At 41.4% G+C, this 18912-nt stretch overlaps 1 protein-coding gene across 1 annotated transcript in view; it reads right to left on the reverse strand.

The window, feature by feature from the left end:
• lpgat1 (lysophosphatidylglycerol acyltransferase 1) overlaps positions 1-18912 on the reverse strand; it is an 85667-nt gene that overhangs the window by 49820 nt on the left and 16935 nt on the right. Inside the window, exon 3 of the mRNA XM_023974015.2 lies at positions 1016-1134. Coding sequence (XP_023829783.1) covers positions 1016-1134 — 119 coding nt within the window. The remainder of the gene's footprint in view (positions 1-1015; positions 1135-18912) is intronic.

Consider the following 18912-nt stretch of genomic DNA (forward strand, 5'->3'; position numbering starts at 1 on the left):
GACAAGCGAGTCAGGCAAAGAGCTTTTTTTGTCTTAAAGGGGCAGTGTTGTATTTTGAGACAGGCTCGAATAAGCGAAGTAGCCAATAGGCAGAGGCTAGCATCATGTCTGATTCTCTGTAATAATATTATGGGAATAATAATGCATTTATTTTGTAAAGTGGTTTCTTGCATCAACATTTTCAGTCACCTCTTAGTCTGAAGGACAAGTGATTAAACAGGTTAATGTCAAGCCCTACATGTTTCTTTCTAAAGTCTCATGGAATGTACGCCTACATTGAACACCACACACAGGCTGCTACTGTAGGCTGAATGATAGAACAGCTATTTCCATGTTAAAATGTTAAGGGATGTATTTTCTCCATTGTTTTTGATGGTAGGCCATTCTGGTAGGCCTACATTATGATCAAATAGCCACAGTAGCCCTCTATGGCCAAAGTTAAAACGGCAAATTAAAAGTGGGTACAGCCTCAGTGTTCACAGTAAACATGCGCTGGAAGTTGCACCGAATTGTCACAATGTTCAAGTTTGCGCTCAGTAGACCTGAAATCTGTTCAGTGCAGGATTTTTTTTTTTAAGGGAAAGTTGGTCCCCAGACACACAATCCAACCACATTCCAGACATCCAAATCAAGTGCCCCTAATGGGTTGAAAGAGTTCAATTCAGTACCAGTCAATTGAAGACATTTTGTATTGAGAAATAGTCCTACCTCTTACATTTAAGGACATGTTTAACTGTCACTTCTAGATCTGTTAGTTTCATCCCTGAATTCACTTGAAGTGATTCGTAGTCTAGGACAGAGTTTCCCAAACTCAGTCCTGGGGCCCCATTTAGTTTTGCCCTAGCACTACACAGCTGACTTAAATAACCAACTCATCATCAAGCTTTGATAATTTGAATCAGCTGTGTAGTACTTGGGCAAAAGCACCCCGGGGGGGGGGGGCACGAGGACAGAGTTTGGGAAACCCTGGTCTAGGAGGCTACATTTTAATGCCAACTATGGAGGTGTCCATTACCGTGCCCTTGTCCTGCAGGCACATCATGAGGGTGCACACGTCCCCTGTGGCTTGGTGGTTGACGATGACCATGGCTTCCTCTTCAGAAAGGGGCCTTACATCGTCGCCCCATTCCATCACTGGAGAAGACGCAACACAAATGAAGTTAGTGGACACATCACAGTGACTGCACTTCACATTACTTCAGAGGATTCATAGCTAGGCCTACATCATATCAAACATCTAAAAGCAAGTCACAACTTGTAGGCCTACATTTTAGTACAAAATGGATCAGAGTTGTCTTCTCAAGCTGGGAAAAGACCAGTTCAAATTAGACTATGTGTAATCACATTATCCAAAAATAGCTTTTCCTTGTGAAAGCCCCAGTGTCAGAGAGCGATAAGCCCTATGTTGTGCTGAAAGAACACACAACCATAACACGACATTGGAAAGCAACTGAACACTAAAGAGGTGCTCTTGACATCTAGCAAATTCTATACTAATCTTGGAGAGAATGTTTCACCATTAAGTCAATGCCTAAAAACACCACACCACTTTGGTTTCAAAATGGACATGGGCCAGTCTTTAGCATTGATGCTCATTAAAGTAGAACTTTCTTGGACTCCATTCATTCCTGGCTGATTTACATTGGCACACTATTCAAGAGATAGCACGCTTAATGGAGTCTCTTTGGCTAACATGGTGGGTGACAACAATAGGCCTTCCACATAAGAAACGAACAAGTTTAATTTGTTATTTAACTCAATTGGACAAGGGTGAGTATTAATAACAGTAGAGCTACCCCTCTGGAGACCTGGGAGACTTTTGGGGTATCGCTAAAGAGCTAAAGCCACAGAGATGGACAAATCAATGGAAGATTGTGAGTGAATCCCCCCATGGTTCTGGGAGGCTCTTGCTGACTGAGGGCCTGTGTAATGCTAATGCTAGCAGGCTCAGGGGTGCCTAGCTAGAATTTACTGTTCTGTGGGAAGGCTAGGTTGGTGGAGCGTGCCGAGTTACATTTTCAAGGGATTACTGGCCAAATGAGTCCCAAGAAGTGGACTATGCTACTGGGACTTGCCGATGAAACAACAGAATATGGCTTAGCTATGGCATGCAAACAACTCACTGGTAAATGGGTTAGCATTGTAGAGCAAATGTGAATAGAAAATACAAATATAAACTTTTCATTGCCCACACAATGTGGAAATTTGCCTTCATGGCGTCATTGCCATCAAACAGTAWAAAACACTGATGGCATGATAAATATGAAGTCTGTAAGAGTCATTGAGATCGTCCCTTTTAGTCTTCACGACGACAAGACAGAAAATGTTTGGCCAAAGGTAAGATCTCTTTAGGCCGTTGCTAGGCGATATGACATCTGATCTATATGCAGCAGCCCTGAGGAAACCTTTCATTGATTGTTCCATTCTCTCATCATAATGATGAATACCCACTGAAAACATTATTAACGGTCAAGTTAGCACAGTCCTACGATTACATGCTTGAGTTACCCTGTTGAAAAAGGGCACAAGTGATCGCTCACTCCTGAAACAAATTGTAGGAAATGGTGTTTATCAAGTGTCAAATCAATAGATTCTTGGCAGATTTCAAATTGCAATATTAACATGAAGACAACAGCTAACTGGTATAAGATACACAGACATATGAAATCCAACCCTACTACTGTTTAAATAACATTATGTACAGCCTAGGCTAACCACAACAGTACTGTATCACCAAAAAGACAAAGAAAGGATGAGAGTTGTGAGTCCTGTACATTTGGCAGCACACTCAACAAAGTGTACAGGACCTGGTCGCAGGCTAGTTTCATGGTAGGAATAATGACAAGCAAAATAGAAGCAACTCTTTGTCACCACCATCATCAAACTATACTCAGCATATGGGCTGCTCGGTAGTTGTTACACAGAAAACTAAGCTAGCCCATCGATCACAATTCATGCCAACTTCAGGCAAACATGCTTTGTCCATGCCTCATCCCATTCAGATACCATGTTGACTTGGATTACAAAAACAATTACAGTAATCTTAAATGAACTGACTGACTGAGAAATGGGAATGATCTGACAAATTGACAAGCAAAGTTGAAAGTGCGGGAGTGCTTGGACGCCCATACAAAGAAAACATTTTCGGCTTGCTACTTTGTCAACGCTGGTGAATTTCAATGATACAAAGTGCTCGGCCGAGACAAAGGCCTCCGTTCAACACAGCTTCTGTGGAGATGTTTCACTCCTCATCCTCAATCAAGAGGGTTTTGTTGGGGGGAATTAGCCCTTTGAGTGCCCATGACACAGCAAGGTCAGGACCCATTCCCTGAAGAGGGGCAAGGATGCATCAGAAAAGGCGCCTGATGGAAAGAGAAAGGCCTGATTAGAAGCCATTGTTATTCACCAGAGATTTGGGGCTCTCAAGTGGTAGTGATTCACAATGTCGAACAGTGCTCAATGACATGGCCAAGTTTTCCAAATGATGGAGCTAAGACAGTGTCTCTCACATTAGGCCTATCCCCACAAAAAGAAACAGAATGTAACATTTAGGGAGAAGCACATCTCAGATATCAAATGAAAAAACTTAAGTGTAAAAGTGTCACTGTGGCTTCTGTGCTGGTAGTTAGACCTATTTACATGTCAGGCTACGGCTTGCCTTTCCGTTTGTCATTTTCATATTCAAATACACATACAACTGTTCCATTGTACATATAACTGAGCATGTGACATCACAGTGGGAAATTAACTTTTTGGTCCACCAGCCACTGTTGCAGGTAGATAAAAAAAWATATATACCAGCCACTTTTTWACCATTATTACACTAGAAATGACAAATAACAGATGAGCATGCTTGTAATGTTTCTAAAACAAGAAATATATTACTAGTCAGAATAAGTAATGTGGTGTATAACTCAATTCAATACAAATTGTGTGACCGGAGTATTTTAAACAATGTATCTTAAAATAAATCATTTAGATACAATAGATGTAAAGCAGATGAACAGTTCTACAAATGAACATCAAGAACCAGCAAAGCGTCTGCCCTGCCACAAAATGCTGATTGATACAGCTTAGGCTAGTTATAATTAAAGTTCAGGGCGCTATGCTGAAAGTTTTTACAAGGAGTACATAGGTTGAAATATAGGAGCACAATGAACGTGTTAAAGATCAGAAATAACTCAAAGTTAATGAAAGATTTTTGGATTGTTCCACGCTAAATCAAGCACAATGTACCCAAATATTTGAGTCATTAGTAGAGATAAAAATGTTCTGCTACCCCTTTAAGGTGTGGGCCGTTACCTGTTAACGGGGCACTACTCCATGTCTGTCAGATATGACGATCTCCATGTCTCTTCAAAATAACTCATATTTAAAAACAACAGCCAAGAACTGGCCAAGAAACACAAGGACAAAGTCACACTTTAGTAGCCTTTCGGGTTAAACAGACCAAGATCTAAATTTGTGTTTTGGATTTTTAAAAATACAACAATCATAAATGCTCTGTGACCACCCGCCAATGTCGCTGGTGAAATAGACATTTTGGCGAAAGCCAAAATCTACTCGCATTTGGCGGGTGTTAATTACCCATCCTGTGTGACATCTTCACATCTTTTGTCAATATCAACTTCAGCCCAATATAAGCTCAATAGCAGTCAGGTTTATCTAGTCTACTTATCATGCAAACAAAAAAAACATCAATGAGTATAGGGGGGAAGCAACTTATTTGCCAGCCTCGATTCATTCCCACCTCAGGAAAGACATCCTAATCCCCATTAGAATAGAAATCGAGCGCAAGCAGTATGACACAATGACAGAGCTCCTTCACTCTTGGGGGTCCCAAGTCCCCCAGAAGGGTTGATGAAGGTCACGCAGCCATACCTCCATCATTGAGTGGCAGGTAGCCTAGTGGTTAGAGCGTTGGACTAGAAACCGAAAGGTTGCAAGATRGAATCCCCGAGCTGACAATGTAAAAATATGTCTTTCTGCCCCTGAACAAGGCAGTTAACCCACTGTTCATTGAAAATAAGAATTTGTTCTTAACTGACTTGCCTAGTTAAATAAAGGTAAATAATAAAGGTAAATAAAAATAGAGTGCGGATGTCCTCCATTGTGTGGAGGAATAGGTGATATTTGAGAGACAGTTCATCTACAACAGGACTGTCATGGATCATTCATTAGGGAAATTGTCTGAGAAACGGTACGGCAGCATGATAGTTGAGTAAAAAGGAACGTTTTTAATCCGTTAAAGGGGGTCGCTGACCTTGTCACCCCTCCTTTCCTCTAGCTCTCTCAGGGAGAGTGGTGATTTCGCAAGACACTCAACCCTCCTCTCCAGTATATTAACATGGGCGCATGCTCATCTTCTCTCAGTGAGGCTACAGAAGGCAGAAGAGGCATCATTATACAATTTCCTGTGACTCACTTCCTGTGTCAGTGTATTTAGAAGTATGCAGTCAGTATCACTTAAAAATAGAAATAGCCCATAACCCCCAAAAATATTGGAAAATCAAATGACTGCTTTGACTTCAATACAAATGCTCTTTCACTCATGTATTAAAAATAAATGTATGTAATTGCTTGATGCCTTTACCCCTAAAGTGATKATTTTTCAAATCATTTGTATGAATTAACATGGGGGCTATCAGACAGAATTTGTGCAAAGTAGAGTGGGTCAATGTTCATAGTTACAGGACAATGCAGCCAATTCTTGGGATGAATAAATAGGACTAGAGACCAAAATCAGGTCAGGATCACCACGTCCTGCTACAGATTAAATACGGCCAATTGTCACCAGCCCAGGAATACCAAGGCAATTAATGTAAAATCCACGTTTCTAAATAATGGTTTCAATTTCAACCTAATACAGGCTACTAGAGCTTGCTTGTTCACAACATCACAATTCATCTATTGGGATAAAAATATTGTCTAACAGATTTGTCAAATGAATATGCAGAAATAAAAAGRGGCATGGCCAAATACGTTAAAACGGGAAGACTTTCACAATACTACGGAACAACAACGTGACCAAAGAACAGAAGGTCAACATTTCTAATCATGAGTCAGTCGCAAGGCACACAGTATATGATCTTCCAGCATTCCATTCTAGTGGAATAAAAAAAAAAGATATAAATAATTTTTGAAAAAGCAATAAATCACTGCATGCCACCGTTCTGTGAGGCTGAAATCTGATCATACGCCCTCAGCTAAGACAATACTTGCTCTAAAGACTTAAAATTATCTTGAAATCTTTTCCACTGGACCAGCCAGTCATTGGCTGCGCTGTTAGTGGCAACCCAATCCCACCAATCTCAGCCTACAGGGGCAACCTTGTGCACTTCAGTTAAAATAACAACCCAATGTCTATATGCAGGACAAATTAGCTAGCTAAATTGCCATAATAGTTTTATGCTTTTTGACCTGTCCCCAAATTAATATAATTGGTTCAGTTTTTGATATTTTAACCTGCGTGTCCTGATCGTATCTGGTGTGGGTGAACAAAATCAACTTGCGGAAGACCACGTATGGTCTGGTCAGCATGTTATTCACAAGTGATAATGTATAATTCACAAGTGATAATGTATAAATCACAAGTGATAGGCTAATATTGTCACCCATCAGACTATTCTTGATTTAATCTCGTCTTTACATATACTAAATAATATATGTGTGAAATTTCTTTTGATTTAGAATGGATCATTATCATGCATCTGTCTGGAAACGGGCAGAGGGGAAAAAATACATGTCATCTATGTACTTAAATAGCGAATGGAGGACGCTTTTCCCGTGGTTCATTTTCATGCCAGCCAGGTAGGCAATACTCCTGTTGTAAAGATAAGCAATGTGCTTAATATTAGTAAAGTTGAGAAATAAATATAGTAGGCCTAGCGTCATCTGGGTTAGGGAGGGTTTGGCCGGTAGGGATATCCTTGTCTCATCGCGCACTAGCGACTCCTGTGGCGGGCCAAGCGCAGTGCACGCTGACCAGGTCGCAAGGTGTACGGTGTTTCCTCCGACACGTTGATGCGGCTGGCTTCCGGGTTGGATGCGCGCTGTGTTAAGAAGAAGTGCGGCTTGGTTGGGTTGTGTTTCGGAGGACGCATGGCTCTCGACCTTCGCCTCTCCCGAGCGGGAGTTGTAGCGATGAGACAGTAACTACTATCAATTGAATACCACGAAATTGGGGAGAAAAAGGGGGTAAAAAAATAAAAAAATTGGACACACCTACTCATTCAAGGGTTTTCCTACATTGCATAATAATAGTGAAGACATCAACACTTGACATGTAGTAACCAAAAGTGTTAAATCAAAATATATTTGAGATTCTTCAAAGTAGCCACCCTTTGCCTTGATGACAGCTTTGCACACTCTTGACATTCTCTCAACCTGCTTCATGAGGAATGCTTCTAAGTAGATGCAGCGGTCTAAGGCAATGCATGTCAGTGCTGGTTTGAATCCAGGGCGTGATTGGGAGTCCCAAAGGGGGGGCGCAAAATTGGCCCAGCGCCGTCTGGGTTTGGCCAGTGTAGGCCGTCATTGTAAATAAGAATTTATTCTTAACTGACTTGCCTAGTTAAACTCAACCCAAACCATCTCAATTCAGTTGAGGTCGGGTGATTGTGGAGGCCAGGTCATCTGATGCAGCACTCCATCAATCTCCTTATTGGTCAAATAGCCCTTACACAGCCTGGAGGTGTGATGGGTCATTGTCCTGTTGAAAAACAAAATGATAGTCCCACTAAGTGCAAACCAGATGGGATGGCGTATCGCAACAGAATACCGTGAGACCATGCTGGTTAAGTGTGCCTTGAATTCTAAATAAATTACTGATAGTGTCACCAGCAAAGCACCATCACACCTCCTCCTCCATGTTTCACGGTGGGAACCACAAGAGATCATCCGTTCACATTTACATTTACATTTAAGTCATTTAGCAGACGCTCTTATCCAGAGCGACTTACAAATTGGTGCATTCACCTTATGACATCCAGTGGAACAGCCACTTTACAATAGTGCATCTAAATCTTTTAAGGGGGGGGGGGGTGAGAAGGATTACTTTATCCTATCCTAGGTATTCCTTAAAGAACCTACTTTGAGTCTCACAAAGACACGGCGGTTGGAACCAAAAATCCCAAATTTGGACTCATCAGTACAAAAGACAGATTTCCACCGGTCTAATGTCCATTGCTCGTGTTTCTTTGCCCAAGCAAGTCTCTTCTTCTTGTTGGTGTCCTTTAGTAGTGGTTTCTTTGCAGCAATTTGACCATGAAGGCCTGATTCACACAGTCTCCTCTGAACAGTTGATGTTGAGATGTGTCTGTTACTTGAACTCTGTGAAGCATTTATTTGGGCGGCAATATGAGGTGCAGTTATTCTAATTAACTTATCCTCTGCAGCAGAGGAAACTCTGGGTCTTCCTTTCCTGTGGCGGTCCTCATGAGAGCCAGTTTCATCATAGCGCTTATTTTTTGCAACTGCACTTGAATAAACGTTCAAAGTTCCATATTGACTGACCATGTCTTAAAGTAATGGACTGTCGTTGCTCTCTGCTTATTTGAGCTGTWCTTGCCATAATAAGGACTTGGGTCTTTTACCAAATGGGGCCATGTTCTGTATGCCACCCCTTTATTGTCACAACACAACTGATTGGCTCAAACGCATTAAGAAATTCCACAAATGTACTTTTAACAAGGCACACCTGTTAATTGAAATGCATTCCAGGTGAAATCAAGTTGAGTTTTAGGCCACATCACCGAGCCCTTACTAGGGCACCTGTCTCGGCCTACTACGGCAGGGGCTCCCAAACTTTCTCACTCAGGCCCCCCTTCTAGCATTGTGGAACATCCCACGCCATGTCTATTTCTGCACATTTGTATGAATTAACATGGGGGCTATCACAGACAGAATTTGTGCAAAGTAGAGTGGGTCAATGTTCATAGTTACAGGACAGGACAATGCAGCCAATTCTTGGGATGAATAAATAGGACTAGAGTCCAAAATCAGGTCAGGATCACCACGTCCTGCTACAGATTAAATACGGCCAAATGTCACCAGCCCAGGCATGCCCATGCAGAGTTCATGTAGAATCCACGTTTCTAAACAAATGGGTTTTAATTTCAGTCTAATATAGGCTAGCTTGCTTGTTCACAACATTACAATTCATCTATTGGGATAAAAATAATGGCTGACAACAGGTCAGATTTGTCAAATGAATACGCAAAAATAAAAAGCGGCATGGCCACACTACGTTCAACGGGGAAACTTCCACGATACTAAGGAACAAAGTGACCAAAAATCAGAAGGTCAACATTTCTAATCATGAGTCAGTCTCAAGGCACACAGTATATGATCTTCCAGCATTCCATTCTAGTGGGATAAAAAAAAAGAACTAAGATCACTGCATGCAACTGTTCTGATAATACTAATATTTTTCCACTGGYCCAGCCAGTCATTGGCTAAGCTGTCAGTGGCAACATAATCCCCTCCTGCCGGCCTACCGGGGCACCCGTCTCGGCCTACCGGGGTAGGGGTTCCCAAACTTTCTCACTCAGGCCATCCTTCCAGCAATGGGAACATCCCGCGCCATGTCTATTTCTATGGGCGCAAGAACTGTGCATTCTACTATCACAACTTTCAAGAATATTATTATATATTTTTTTAAAGCTGGACGGAGTCGGAGTCACAACCCCCCCCCCAAAAAGGGTAGCGCGCCACAGTTTGGGAACCACTGTACTAGAGCACCCGTCTCAGCCTGACGATGTGTGTGACATTCTGGGCAGACGACCGGGCTGCAGCTGTGCCTTAGTGGAGTGGGGTGACGGGGTGCAGATATGCAGCTATTTTTGCAGGAATCTCCTTGTGAATTATTTTGCCGAAAATTGTATCTCCGCCGGCCTGGGCAGCTTGAGCTTTTGCTATAAAAAAATAATGAACTCTTCACGAATTAGCATGTGCCTTAGTGGAGTAGGGTGACCAGGTGCAGCTGTGCTTAGTGGGGTGGGGTGACAGGGTGCAGAGAAAGTCATATGACAGTTCGTATTTACACCCTGTTGAGATTTTTTTTAAAGGTAAAAAGGTACATTTTTTTTTTTTTTTAAGGTTACTTTTAATAGCGACTACCATCTGTCATATAATCTGAGCCTAGAGAAAAGTCGTTGTCCTCAGGCCTGGAAGGAAGGCAAAGTCATTCCGCTACCAAAGAGTGGTAAAGCAACCTTTACTGGTTCTAACAGCAGACCTATCAGCTTGTGTTAGGGTTAGCAAACTGTTGGAAAAAATTGTGTTAGACCAAATACAATTTCTACATAAACAAACTTACAGACTTTTAGCATGCTTATAGAGGACACTTAACATGTACTGCACTGACACAAATGACTGATGATTGGTTGAAATACATTTAGAATAATAAGATTGTGGGAGCTGTAATGTTAGATTTCAGTGCAGCCTTTGATATTATTATTAACCTGTTGTTGAGAAAACATGTGTTAAGGCTTTTCAACTTCTGCCATATTGTGGCTTCAGAGCTATCTAATAGAACTCAAAGGGTTTTCTTGAATGGAAGCTTCTCTAATGTCAAACATGTTAAATGTGGCGTACTGCAGAGCAGCTCTCTCGGCCCCCTTCTCTTTTCTATTTTTACTATTGACCTGACACTGGCATTAAACAAAGCATGTGTCCCAATGTATGCTGATGATTCAACCATATATGCATCAGCAACAGAGCTAATGAAGTCACTGAACCCCTTAAAGAATTGCAGTCTGTTTTGGAATGGGTGGTCAGTAATAAACGGGTCCAGAACATCTAAAACTAAGAGCATTGTATTTGGTACAATTCAAGTTGTAGACCTCAGCTGAATCTGGCAATGAATTTTGTGGCTGTTGAACAAGTTGAGACTAAATTACTTGGTGTTAGCTTAGATTGTAAACTGTCATGGTCAAAACATATAGATTCAATGGTTGTAAAGAAGGGGAGAGATCTGTCCGTAATAAAGAGATGCTCTGCTTTTTTGACACCACACTCCAAAAAGCCAGTACTGCATGCTCTAGCTTAGTCTTATCTTGATTATTGCCCAGTCGTGTGGTCGAGTGCTGCAAGGACAGACCTAGTTAAGTTGCAGCTGGCCCAGGAAAGAGCGGCACGTCTTGCTCTTTTTTTATAATCAAAGGGCTAATTTAAATACTATGCATGCCAGTCTCTCGGCTATGAATAGAGAGACTGACTGCATCACTTATTTTTAGAAAAGTGTAGAYAATTCCAAATTGTTTGCAGTCAACTTACGCAAAGCTCTGACACACACTTACCTCACCAGACATGCCACCAGGGGTCTTTTCACAGTACCCAAAACCACAAATTCAAGAAACGGTACAGTATTATATAGAACCCTTATTGCATGGAACTCCCATCTCATATTGCTCAAATGGACAGCATACCTGGTTTAAAAAAACAAACACAAAGCAACACCTCACGACAACCCTTCTCCCCTATTTGACCTACATCATTTGTGTGTATCTATTGATATGTAGGCTACGTGTAACATTTTTTAATTGATGTAGTTCTGTCCCTGAGCGGTTCTATATTAATGTTCTGTATTATGTGTTGTTTCATGTTGTGTGGACCCCAGGAAGATCCTAATAAAATACCAAATCCTACCCTGTGATTTCAGAGAAGCATTTTTTAGGACCTTATCTTTGTAACCACAGAGTATAGAAACAGACCATTTTCACATATGTAGACACTGGTATTGTGCTGGATGTAATGAGGTTGAAAAGAGGCAGAATAATCCTTTAATATTAACAACAACAAAAAACATCCACACGGGCTTATATTAGGGTGAGGAAGTACATCCTCTACCGGTAAAGGCTGATCATGTGTTTATAGGCTACATCATTGATSATGTTACATCCAACGCACAAGTCACCAAGTTGTGAAACGGCAACACTGCAGACAGGTGTTGAGATTTGAAATGCTTTAATAGCTTTTCGTATTCTTTGTTACTGATCTGCTCCATCATTTCCCTCCCTCCCATCCATCCATCCTGGAATCATAGAAGGGGCACTCCTTCCACTCAGAGGGAAGACCGGTTAGCAGGCTCCAGTGACCTGTTTGACCTTGGGCGATATGGCCTAAAAATGTCAATTTTGTCAAACTTACAATTAAAAAAAGGTCAAATGCACTGCATTGGTAACATTATACCTAGGCTAACAAGTCTTCCACAACCATAAGACCAAATTATTAGTGGATATGTCTTTCAAGTCGATGAAAATGCCCTTTGTTACAAATGTAACCAGAACCATGCATAATGCACATTCCCTAATAATGACTAACTTCTTGAAGCAGGAATTAAAGAAAATGAACAGGTCTCATAAACACAACAAGTCCACATGCTAGAGTAGCCCACTAATCTTTACACAGAACCGTGAAAAAGTATTTCCCCCCTTTCTGATTCTATATTTCTGCATATTTCTGATAGTGAATGTTATCAGATCTTCAACCAAAACCAACTTGCTTTAATAGAACAAGCCATGTGTTCTGCTCTGTATCAGAGACTTCTACATGGAGAATGTCAGGTCATCTGTCTGAGCTGAAGCGCAGCAAGACAATGGTCCAAAACACAATCAAGTCTACATGAAAATGTTTAAAAAGCAACAAATGTGAAGTTTTGGAACAGCCTAGTCAAAAGTCCAGAACTAATCCCAATTGAGATGTGGCAGGACTTGAAACGAGCAGTTCTTGCTTGAAAACCCACAAATGTCGCCGAGGTAATGCAGTTCTGCATGGAAGAGCGGGCCAAAATTCCTCCACAGCGACGTGAGTGACTGATCAAGAACAATAGGATGGCGTTTGGTTGGAGTCATTGCAGCTAAAGGTGACACAACCAGTTAGTGTAGGGGGGCAATTACTTTTTCACACATGGGCATTGGGTGTTGCATAACTTAATGAAATCAATTAAATATGTACACTTAATAATTTAAAATGCAACATGTAAAGTGTTGGTCCCATGTTTCATGAATTGAAACAAAAGATCCCATAAAATGTTCCATATGCACAAAAAGCTTATTTATCTCAAATTTTGTGCACAAACTGGTTTACATCCCTGTTATAGAGCATTTCTCCTTCGCCAAGATAATCCATCCACCTAACAACTGTGGCATATAAAGAAGCTGATTAAACAGCATGGTCATTACACAGTTGCACATTGTGCTGGGGACAATAAAAGGCCACTAAAATGTGCAGTTTTGTCACAACACCATGCCACAAATGTCTCAAGTTGAGGGAGTGTGCAATTGGCATGCTAAATSCAGGAACYTCAACCAGAGCGGTTGGACAGAGAATCTAATGTTAATTTCTCTACCATCAGCCGCCTCCGTCATTTTAGAGAATTTGGCAGTATGTCCACCGGCTTCACAACCGCAGACCACGTGAATGGCATCGTGTGGTCGAGCGGTTTGCTGATGTCAACGTTGTGAACAGAGTGCCCCATGGTGGTGGTGGGGTTATGGTACGGGCAGGCATAAGCTACGGACAACGAACACAATTGGATTTTATCGATGGCAGTTTGAATGCACAGAGACACCGTGACGAGATCCTGAGGGCCACTGCCGCAAGCAACTCATGTTTCAACATAATGCATGGCCCCATGTCGCATGGATCTGTACACAATTTCCGGAAGATGAAAAAAAATCTGTTCGTCAGTGGCCTGCATACCCAGGGAAATGTTACCCATTGAGTACATTTGGGATTCTCTGGATCAAAGTGCACAACAGCGTGTTCCAGGTCCAGCCAATATCCAGCAACTTCGCACAGCCATTTAAGAGATGGAACACACTCCACAGGCCTCAATCAACAGCCTGATCAACTCTATGCAGTGGTGGGCCGTCAGGGCCTGCAAGGCCTTCTCTGCTGGCCTAAACATCATCAGAATATAAATTTATTTTAAAATATATTTTCCCACAAATATGTATTAAATTATTCCCCAAAGTAAGAGTTATACTCTTCATTTCATAGCTTTCCTCTTGGTTGCACTGCTTCCAGCCCCAGGTTGAGATTTGGAGGGCTGGTCTTTATGTTAGATCTTTTATCCAATCATATTCAGCCATCATGTGTTGCCAGGGGTCTAAAATCTGCCCTCAGGCCTTCAGAATCAACAGTGCGGGCGRTTGTAGCTTATAGGGAATGGAAATGAAAATTTAGTGTCAACCAATCAGCTTTAGAGTTGGCTATTGTACGCCTGCTAGCTGGCTCCAGTGTTACACAGGAGCCAGCTAGCAGGCGTAGTGCGTGTACGTCTTTTGATTGGATTACCAATATTGAGAGGCAGGTCCTATGGGCAGGTCTATGCAGATCTAGGAAACTGAATTTGATAAACAAATTAATTCGCGTACTACTAAGCTGTTTTTTCAACCCACAATGGCGGAAGGAGGAGAAGATATCGATTTGGTCGAGGATATAATTATAATGCCATTCTCAAGACGAACTTTAAGAAAAGTTAGACATTGTAAGGAGAGGTCGCCCGACGCCACAAAGCCTGTCACAGGCGGGAAAGCCACTTTCAAAGTTTCAATTACGAGCGCTGTCAATGGCTCACAGGCTCCGAGAAGCACTGCAAACTGTACTGCTGGGAATGCCTATTATTTGCAAGTGATCGATTTGGTGTTTGGAGCCACACTGGCTTTGCAAACTTGAGTTGTCTAACCAAGGCAGCAACGAGACTCCAAAGTACGGCTGGGCACTTACAAGCAATTGTGCTTTTGAAAACTTTTGGGGACACCGGAGTGGATCTACAGCTCAAAAAACAAGCGCGCAGGGCAACGGAGCTGCACAATGAAAAGGTGAAGGGAAATATTGAAAAGACCCATTGATTGTGTCATGTTTTTGGGTAAACACTGTTTACCCAAAAATGTCAATTTGTCAATTTCAAGGTGACGCAACGCCTGGTTATACTGCGTTTCTGTCTAAATGTATAGTGTCTAGAGCCATGGCATCATAATGATGGTAATAAGAGGTGGATTAATTCGGGTGGGACTGTGTAGTACCTCACTGAAGGCCCAGGCCCCAGGCCCACGGCACGCAACTGACTCTATGCAAAGGAGATGCCGTTCCGTTGCATGAGGGAGATGGTGGTCACAACAGATACTGACTGGTTTTCTGATCCACGACCTTAACTATGATAAGCAATAGATGCATATCTGTATTGCCAGTCATGAGAAATCCATAGATTAAGGCCTAATTTATATATTTAACATTGACTGATTTCCTTATACGAATTGTAACGCAGTAAAATCTTTGAAATGTTACGTTTATATTTTAATTCAGCATAATTGTTTTGTTATTTGTTTACTCAGGTACACTTGATCTGATATTAGGTTTTGGTTAAAGAACTGAACATTAAGAATCAAAATTATGCAAAAGTGGAGAAAATTAGAGAGTGGCAAATATTTTCACTGCACTGTATTTCAAGTTTAGCCAACTTGGATCTACAGTGCATTTGGAAAGTATTTAGACACCTTGACTCTATCCACATTGTTACATTACAGCCTCATTCTAAAATGGGTTAAAACATTTTTCCCCCTCATCAATCTACATCATACATTGCAAATGTATTATAAAAAAAACTTAAATGTCACATTTACATAAGTATTCAGACAATTTACTCAGTACTTTGTTGAAGCATCTTTGGCAGCAATTACAGCCCCAAGTCTTCTTGGTTATGACGCTACAATCTTGGCACACCTGTATTTGGGGCGTTCATCCCATTCTTCTCTGCAGATCCTCTCAAGCTCTGTCAGATTGCAGTGACGCTCCCCATACACAGCTATTTTCAGGTCTCTCTGGAGAGGTTAGATCGGTTCAAGTCCGGCTTCTGGCTGGGCCACTCAAGGACATGCAGAGACTTAGTTGTGTGCTTAGGGTCACTGTCTTGTTGGCAGGTGAACCTTTGCCGCAGTCAGATAACCTGCTCCAGAGTGCTCAGGACTCTACTTTTCTCCGTTCATCTTTCCCTCGATCCTGACTAGTCTCCCAGTCCCTGCCACTGAAAAACATCCCCACAGCATGATGCTGCAACTGTTTGGCATTCAGGCCAAATAGCTCAATCTTGGTTACATCAGACCAGAGGATCTTGTTTCTCATGGTCAGAGCCTTTATGTGTCTTTTGGCAAACTCCAAGCAGGCTGRCATGTGCCTTTTACTGAGGAGTGGCTTCTGTCTGGCCACTCTGCCATAAAGGCCTGATTGGTGGAGTGCTCCAGAGATGGTGGTCCTTCTGTAAGGTTCTCCCATCTCCACAGAGGAACTCTACAGCTCTGTCAGAGTCACCACCAGGTTCTTGGTCACCTCCCTGACCAAGGCTCTTCTCCCCCGATTGCTCAGTTTGGCCAGCTCTAGGTGGTTCCAAATGTATTCCATTTTAGAATGGAGGCCACTGTGTTCTTGGGGATCTTCAATGCTGCATACATTTTTGGTATCCTTTCCCAGATCTGTGCCGACAACCCTGTCTGAGCTCTACGGACAATTCATTCAACTTCATGGCTTGGCTTTTGCGCTGATATGCACTCTCAACTATGGGACCTTATAGACAGGTGTGTGCCTTTCCAAATCATGACCAATCAATTGAATTTAACACAGGTGGACTCCAATCAAGTTGTAGAAACATCAAGGATGATAAATGGAAACAGGATGCACCTGAGCTCAATTTCGAGTCTAATAGCCTAGGGTCTGAATACTTATGTAAATAAGGTGTTTATCTTAAATACATTTGCAAAAATGTTGTGGCATTGTGTGTAGATTGATGAGGATTWATTTTTTTTCATTTATTTTTTTCATTGCACTGTATTTGCTAGCTAACAAGGAGAACAGTTGAATTGTAATAAAACACACCCTTCTGTCCATCTCCAACTGTTTGAACAGCATGCTAGCCTGTCCAGTTTGTTCAGATGTTGAAATCAAGTGGCCTACCTTATTTCTCAGAATGCAAAATAGTTGCCAATAACTTATATTAAAATGTTTTATGCTTACTGCACATTTATAAATACACACACTAGCCACCTAGTATAACGGTCTTTGGTCAAAATACTGCTCGCCGTACGTGGATTTCATTGCTTCGCAAGACAAACTGAGTATTAAAATTTCCAGAACCAATCTTAATTTATACTCCCATTTTAGTAGTCTGCTCTGCGCGCAATTTGAGGAGTTGAGACATGTAAATAAAAAAATAAAAAAAGGTAAACTTCATTATTACAGTCAAATAAATGTCTCAATGTGTTTCGGTGTCCATATGACCGATTCTGTTGGACCACACCTCAAAATGAAAATAGCAAGTTGAAACCTCTTTTCAGAAAGGAAGAAGTGAGCTCATCTTTGACAGGGAAAACCTGCCCTAGAGCTATCATACAGCTACTGGATCTCCGCCCAGTCAGTGCTGAGCAAATAAACTCTGCCAAACCCTCTTGCCTCATCTCTCCCATTAATGGAGTTTGTTTTTAACAGGGTTAGCTGATTGAGCGAGGGAGGAGAAGAGCATAAAAACTGTGGTTTGGAGATTATTTGGTTTCCTAGGAACGCCGAGACTCCCATGAAGATCACACACCCTCGTCCACAGTGAGTCAGGAAGTCTTTACTCCCAAAATGCAACTCCCAATCTGCGCCAAACTCTTGTAGATCCAATGCTTGAAACCAACCCATTTAGACTTTTATTGGAGAAAATGGAATATCAGCTTTCACAGAATGCAGATGGACTTAGCCTCATAATTAAGTCCAACATTTAAGCAAAGACCTAGATACAATGTAATTTTAATTAATCATTTTATACCAATGTGGCATAATTGATCTTTAACTGTTGGGCCTTAAAAGATGACACAATCTGAAAGATTTCCTGCTTTTCAAATAGTTTCTGAAGCTAGGTTTCCAGCCAATTGGCAGATTTACCATTCGAATATTCTAAAACCAGCATAAAGAAACTTTGCACATTTCCCCACTAGTGTTGTTTCCACCAAACGGACTTGCTGCAGATAAAAATCACTGCTTGATGACAACGCACACAGTGTACTTTTTCTTATTAAGTTTTCATGTACCAAATAAAACCGTAACAAAAATTGTTGCGTTAAATAGCAAATGTGCCTACTCTGGTCTTGGCATCTGGGCTCTAGCCAACAGCTCACAGATACAGTACGGGTAGGCAAGTCTACATGACGAGATTACGGATAAGTGAGAATTTTTATTTGTCAAAACAGCACTCAAGCATCGATCACCATGTCACCAGAACAAGACCTTCAATAATTATTACAACGGCGCATAAAAGATGACCATGGACTTTCAACACGGAGGTTCGTCATAACTTAATCTGTAGCATAATAAACTGCATGGTATCCCGACTCGTAGCGGGAAGACCACACACAGACTATATTACGTGACTTCAAGTTTACTTCGATATGATGGTTATATCAATATTTGCACATAAAAGGGATTTCACCGCCACTTCAATTTACCACCACAAAAAGACCACAACCACATGGAACGAAAAATTGTCAGCATTTTTTTTTTTTTACAGTTTAACTTCATTCGCATAAAAACTGAAAGGAACCGTGGTTTAATATGGTGAAAGTCACCTCTAGTTCCTCTGTTGGTTTTCAATTAATGATAGAAATGCCTCAAGCTTATAGTACAACGGTCTTAACCTATTATAAACCAAAATAAAGTATCACTCCGTTGTTAATGTACACGAGTCCAGTAAACAAAGGATATAAAGTGCCTTCGGAAAGTAGTCAGACCGCTTTACTTTTCCCACTTTGTTACAGGCTTATTCTAAAATGGATTAAATACATGTTTTCCCTCAAAACGACACAATATCCCATAATGAAAGTGAAAAGAGGTTTTTGAAAAATAATGGCAAAAAAAGTACCACTCAAAAGTTGACAC

The sequence above is a fragment of the Salvelinus sp. IW2-2015 genome, linkage group LG28 (genome assembly GCF_002910315.2).
Source record: "Salvelinus sp. IW2-2015 linkage group LG28, ASM291031v2, whole genome shotgun sequence".
Lineage (NCBI taxonomy): Eukaryota > Metazoa > Chordata > Actinopteri > Salmoniformes > Salmonidae > Salvelinus > Salvelinus sp. IW2-2015.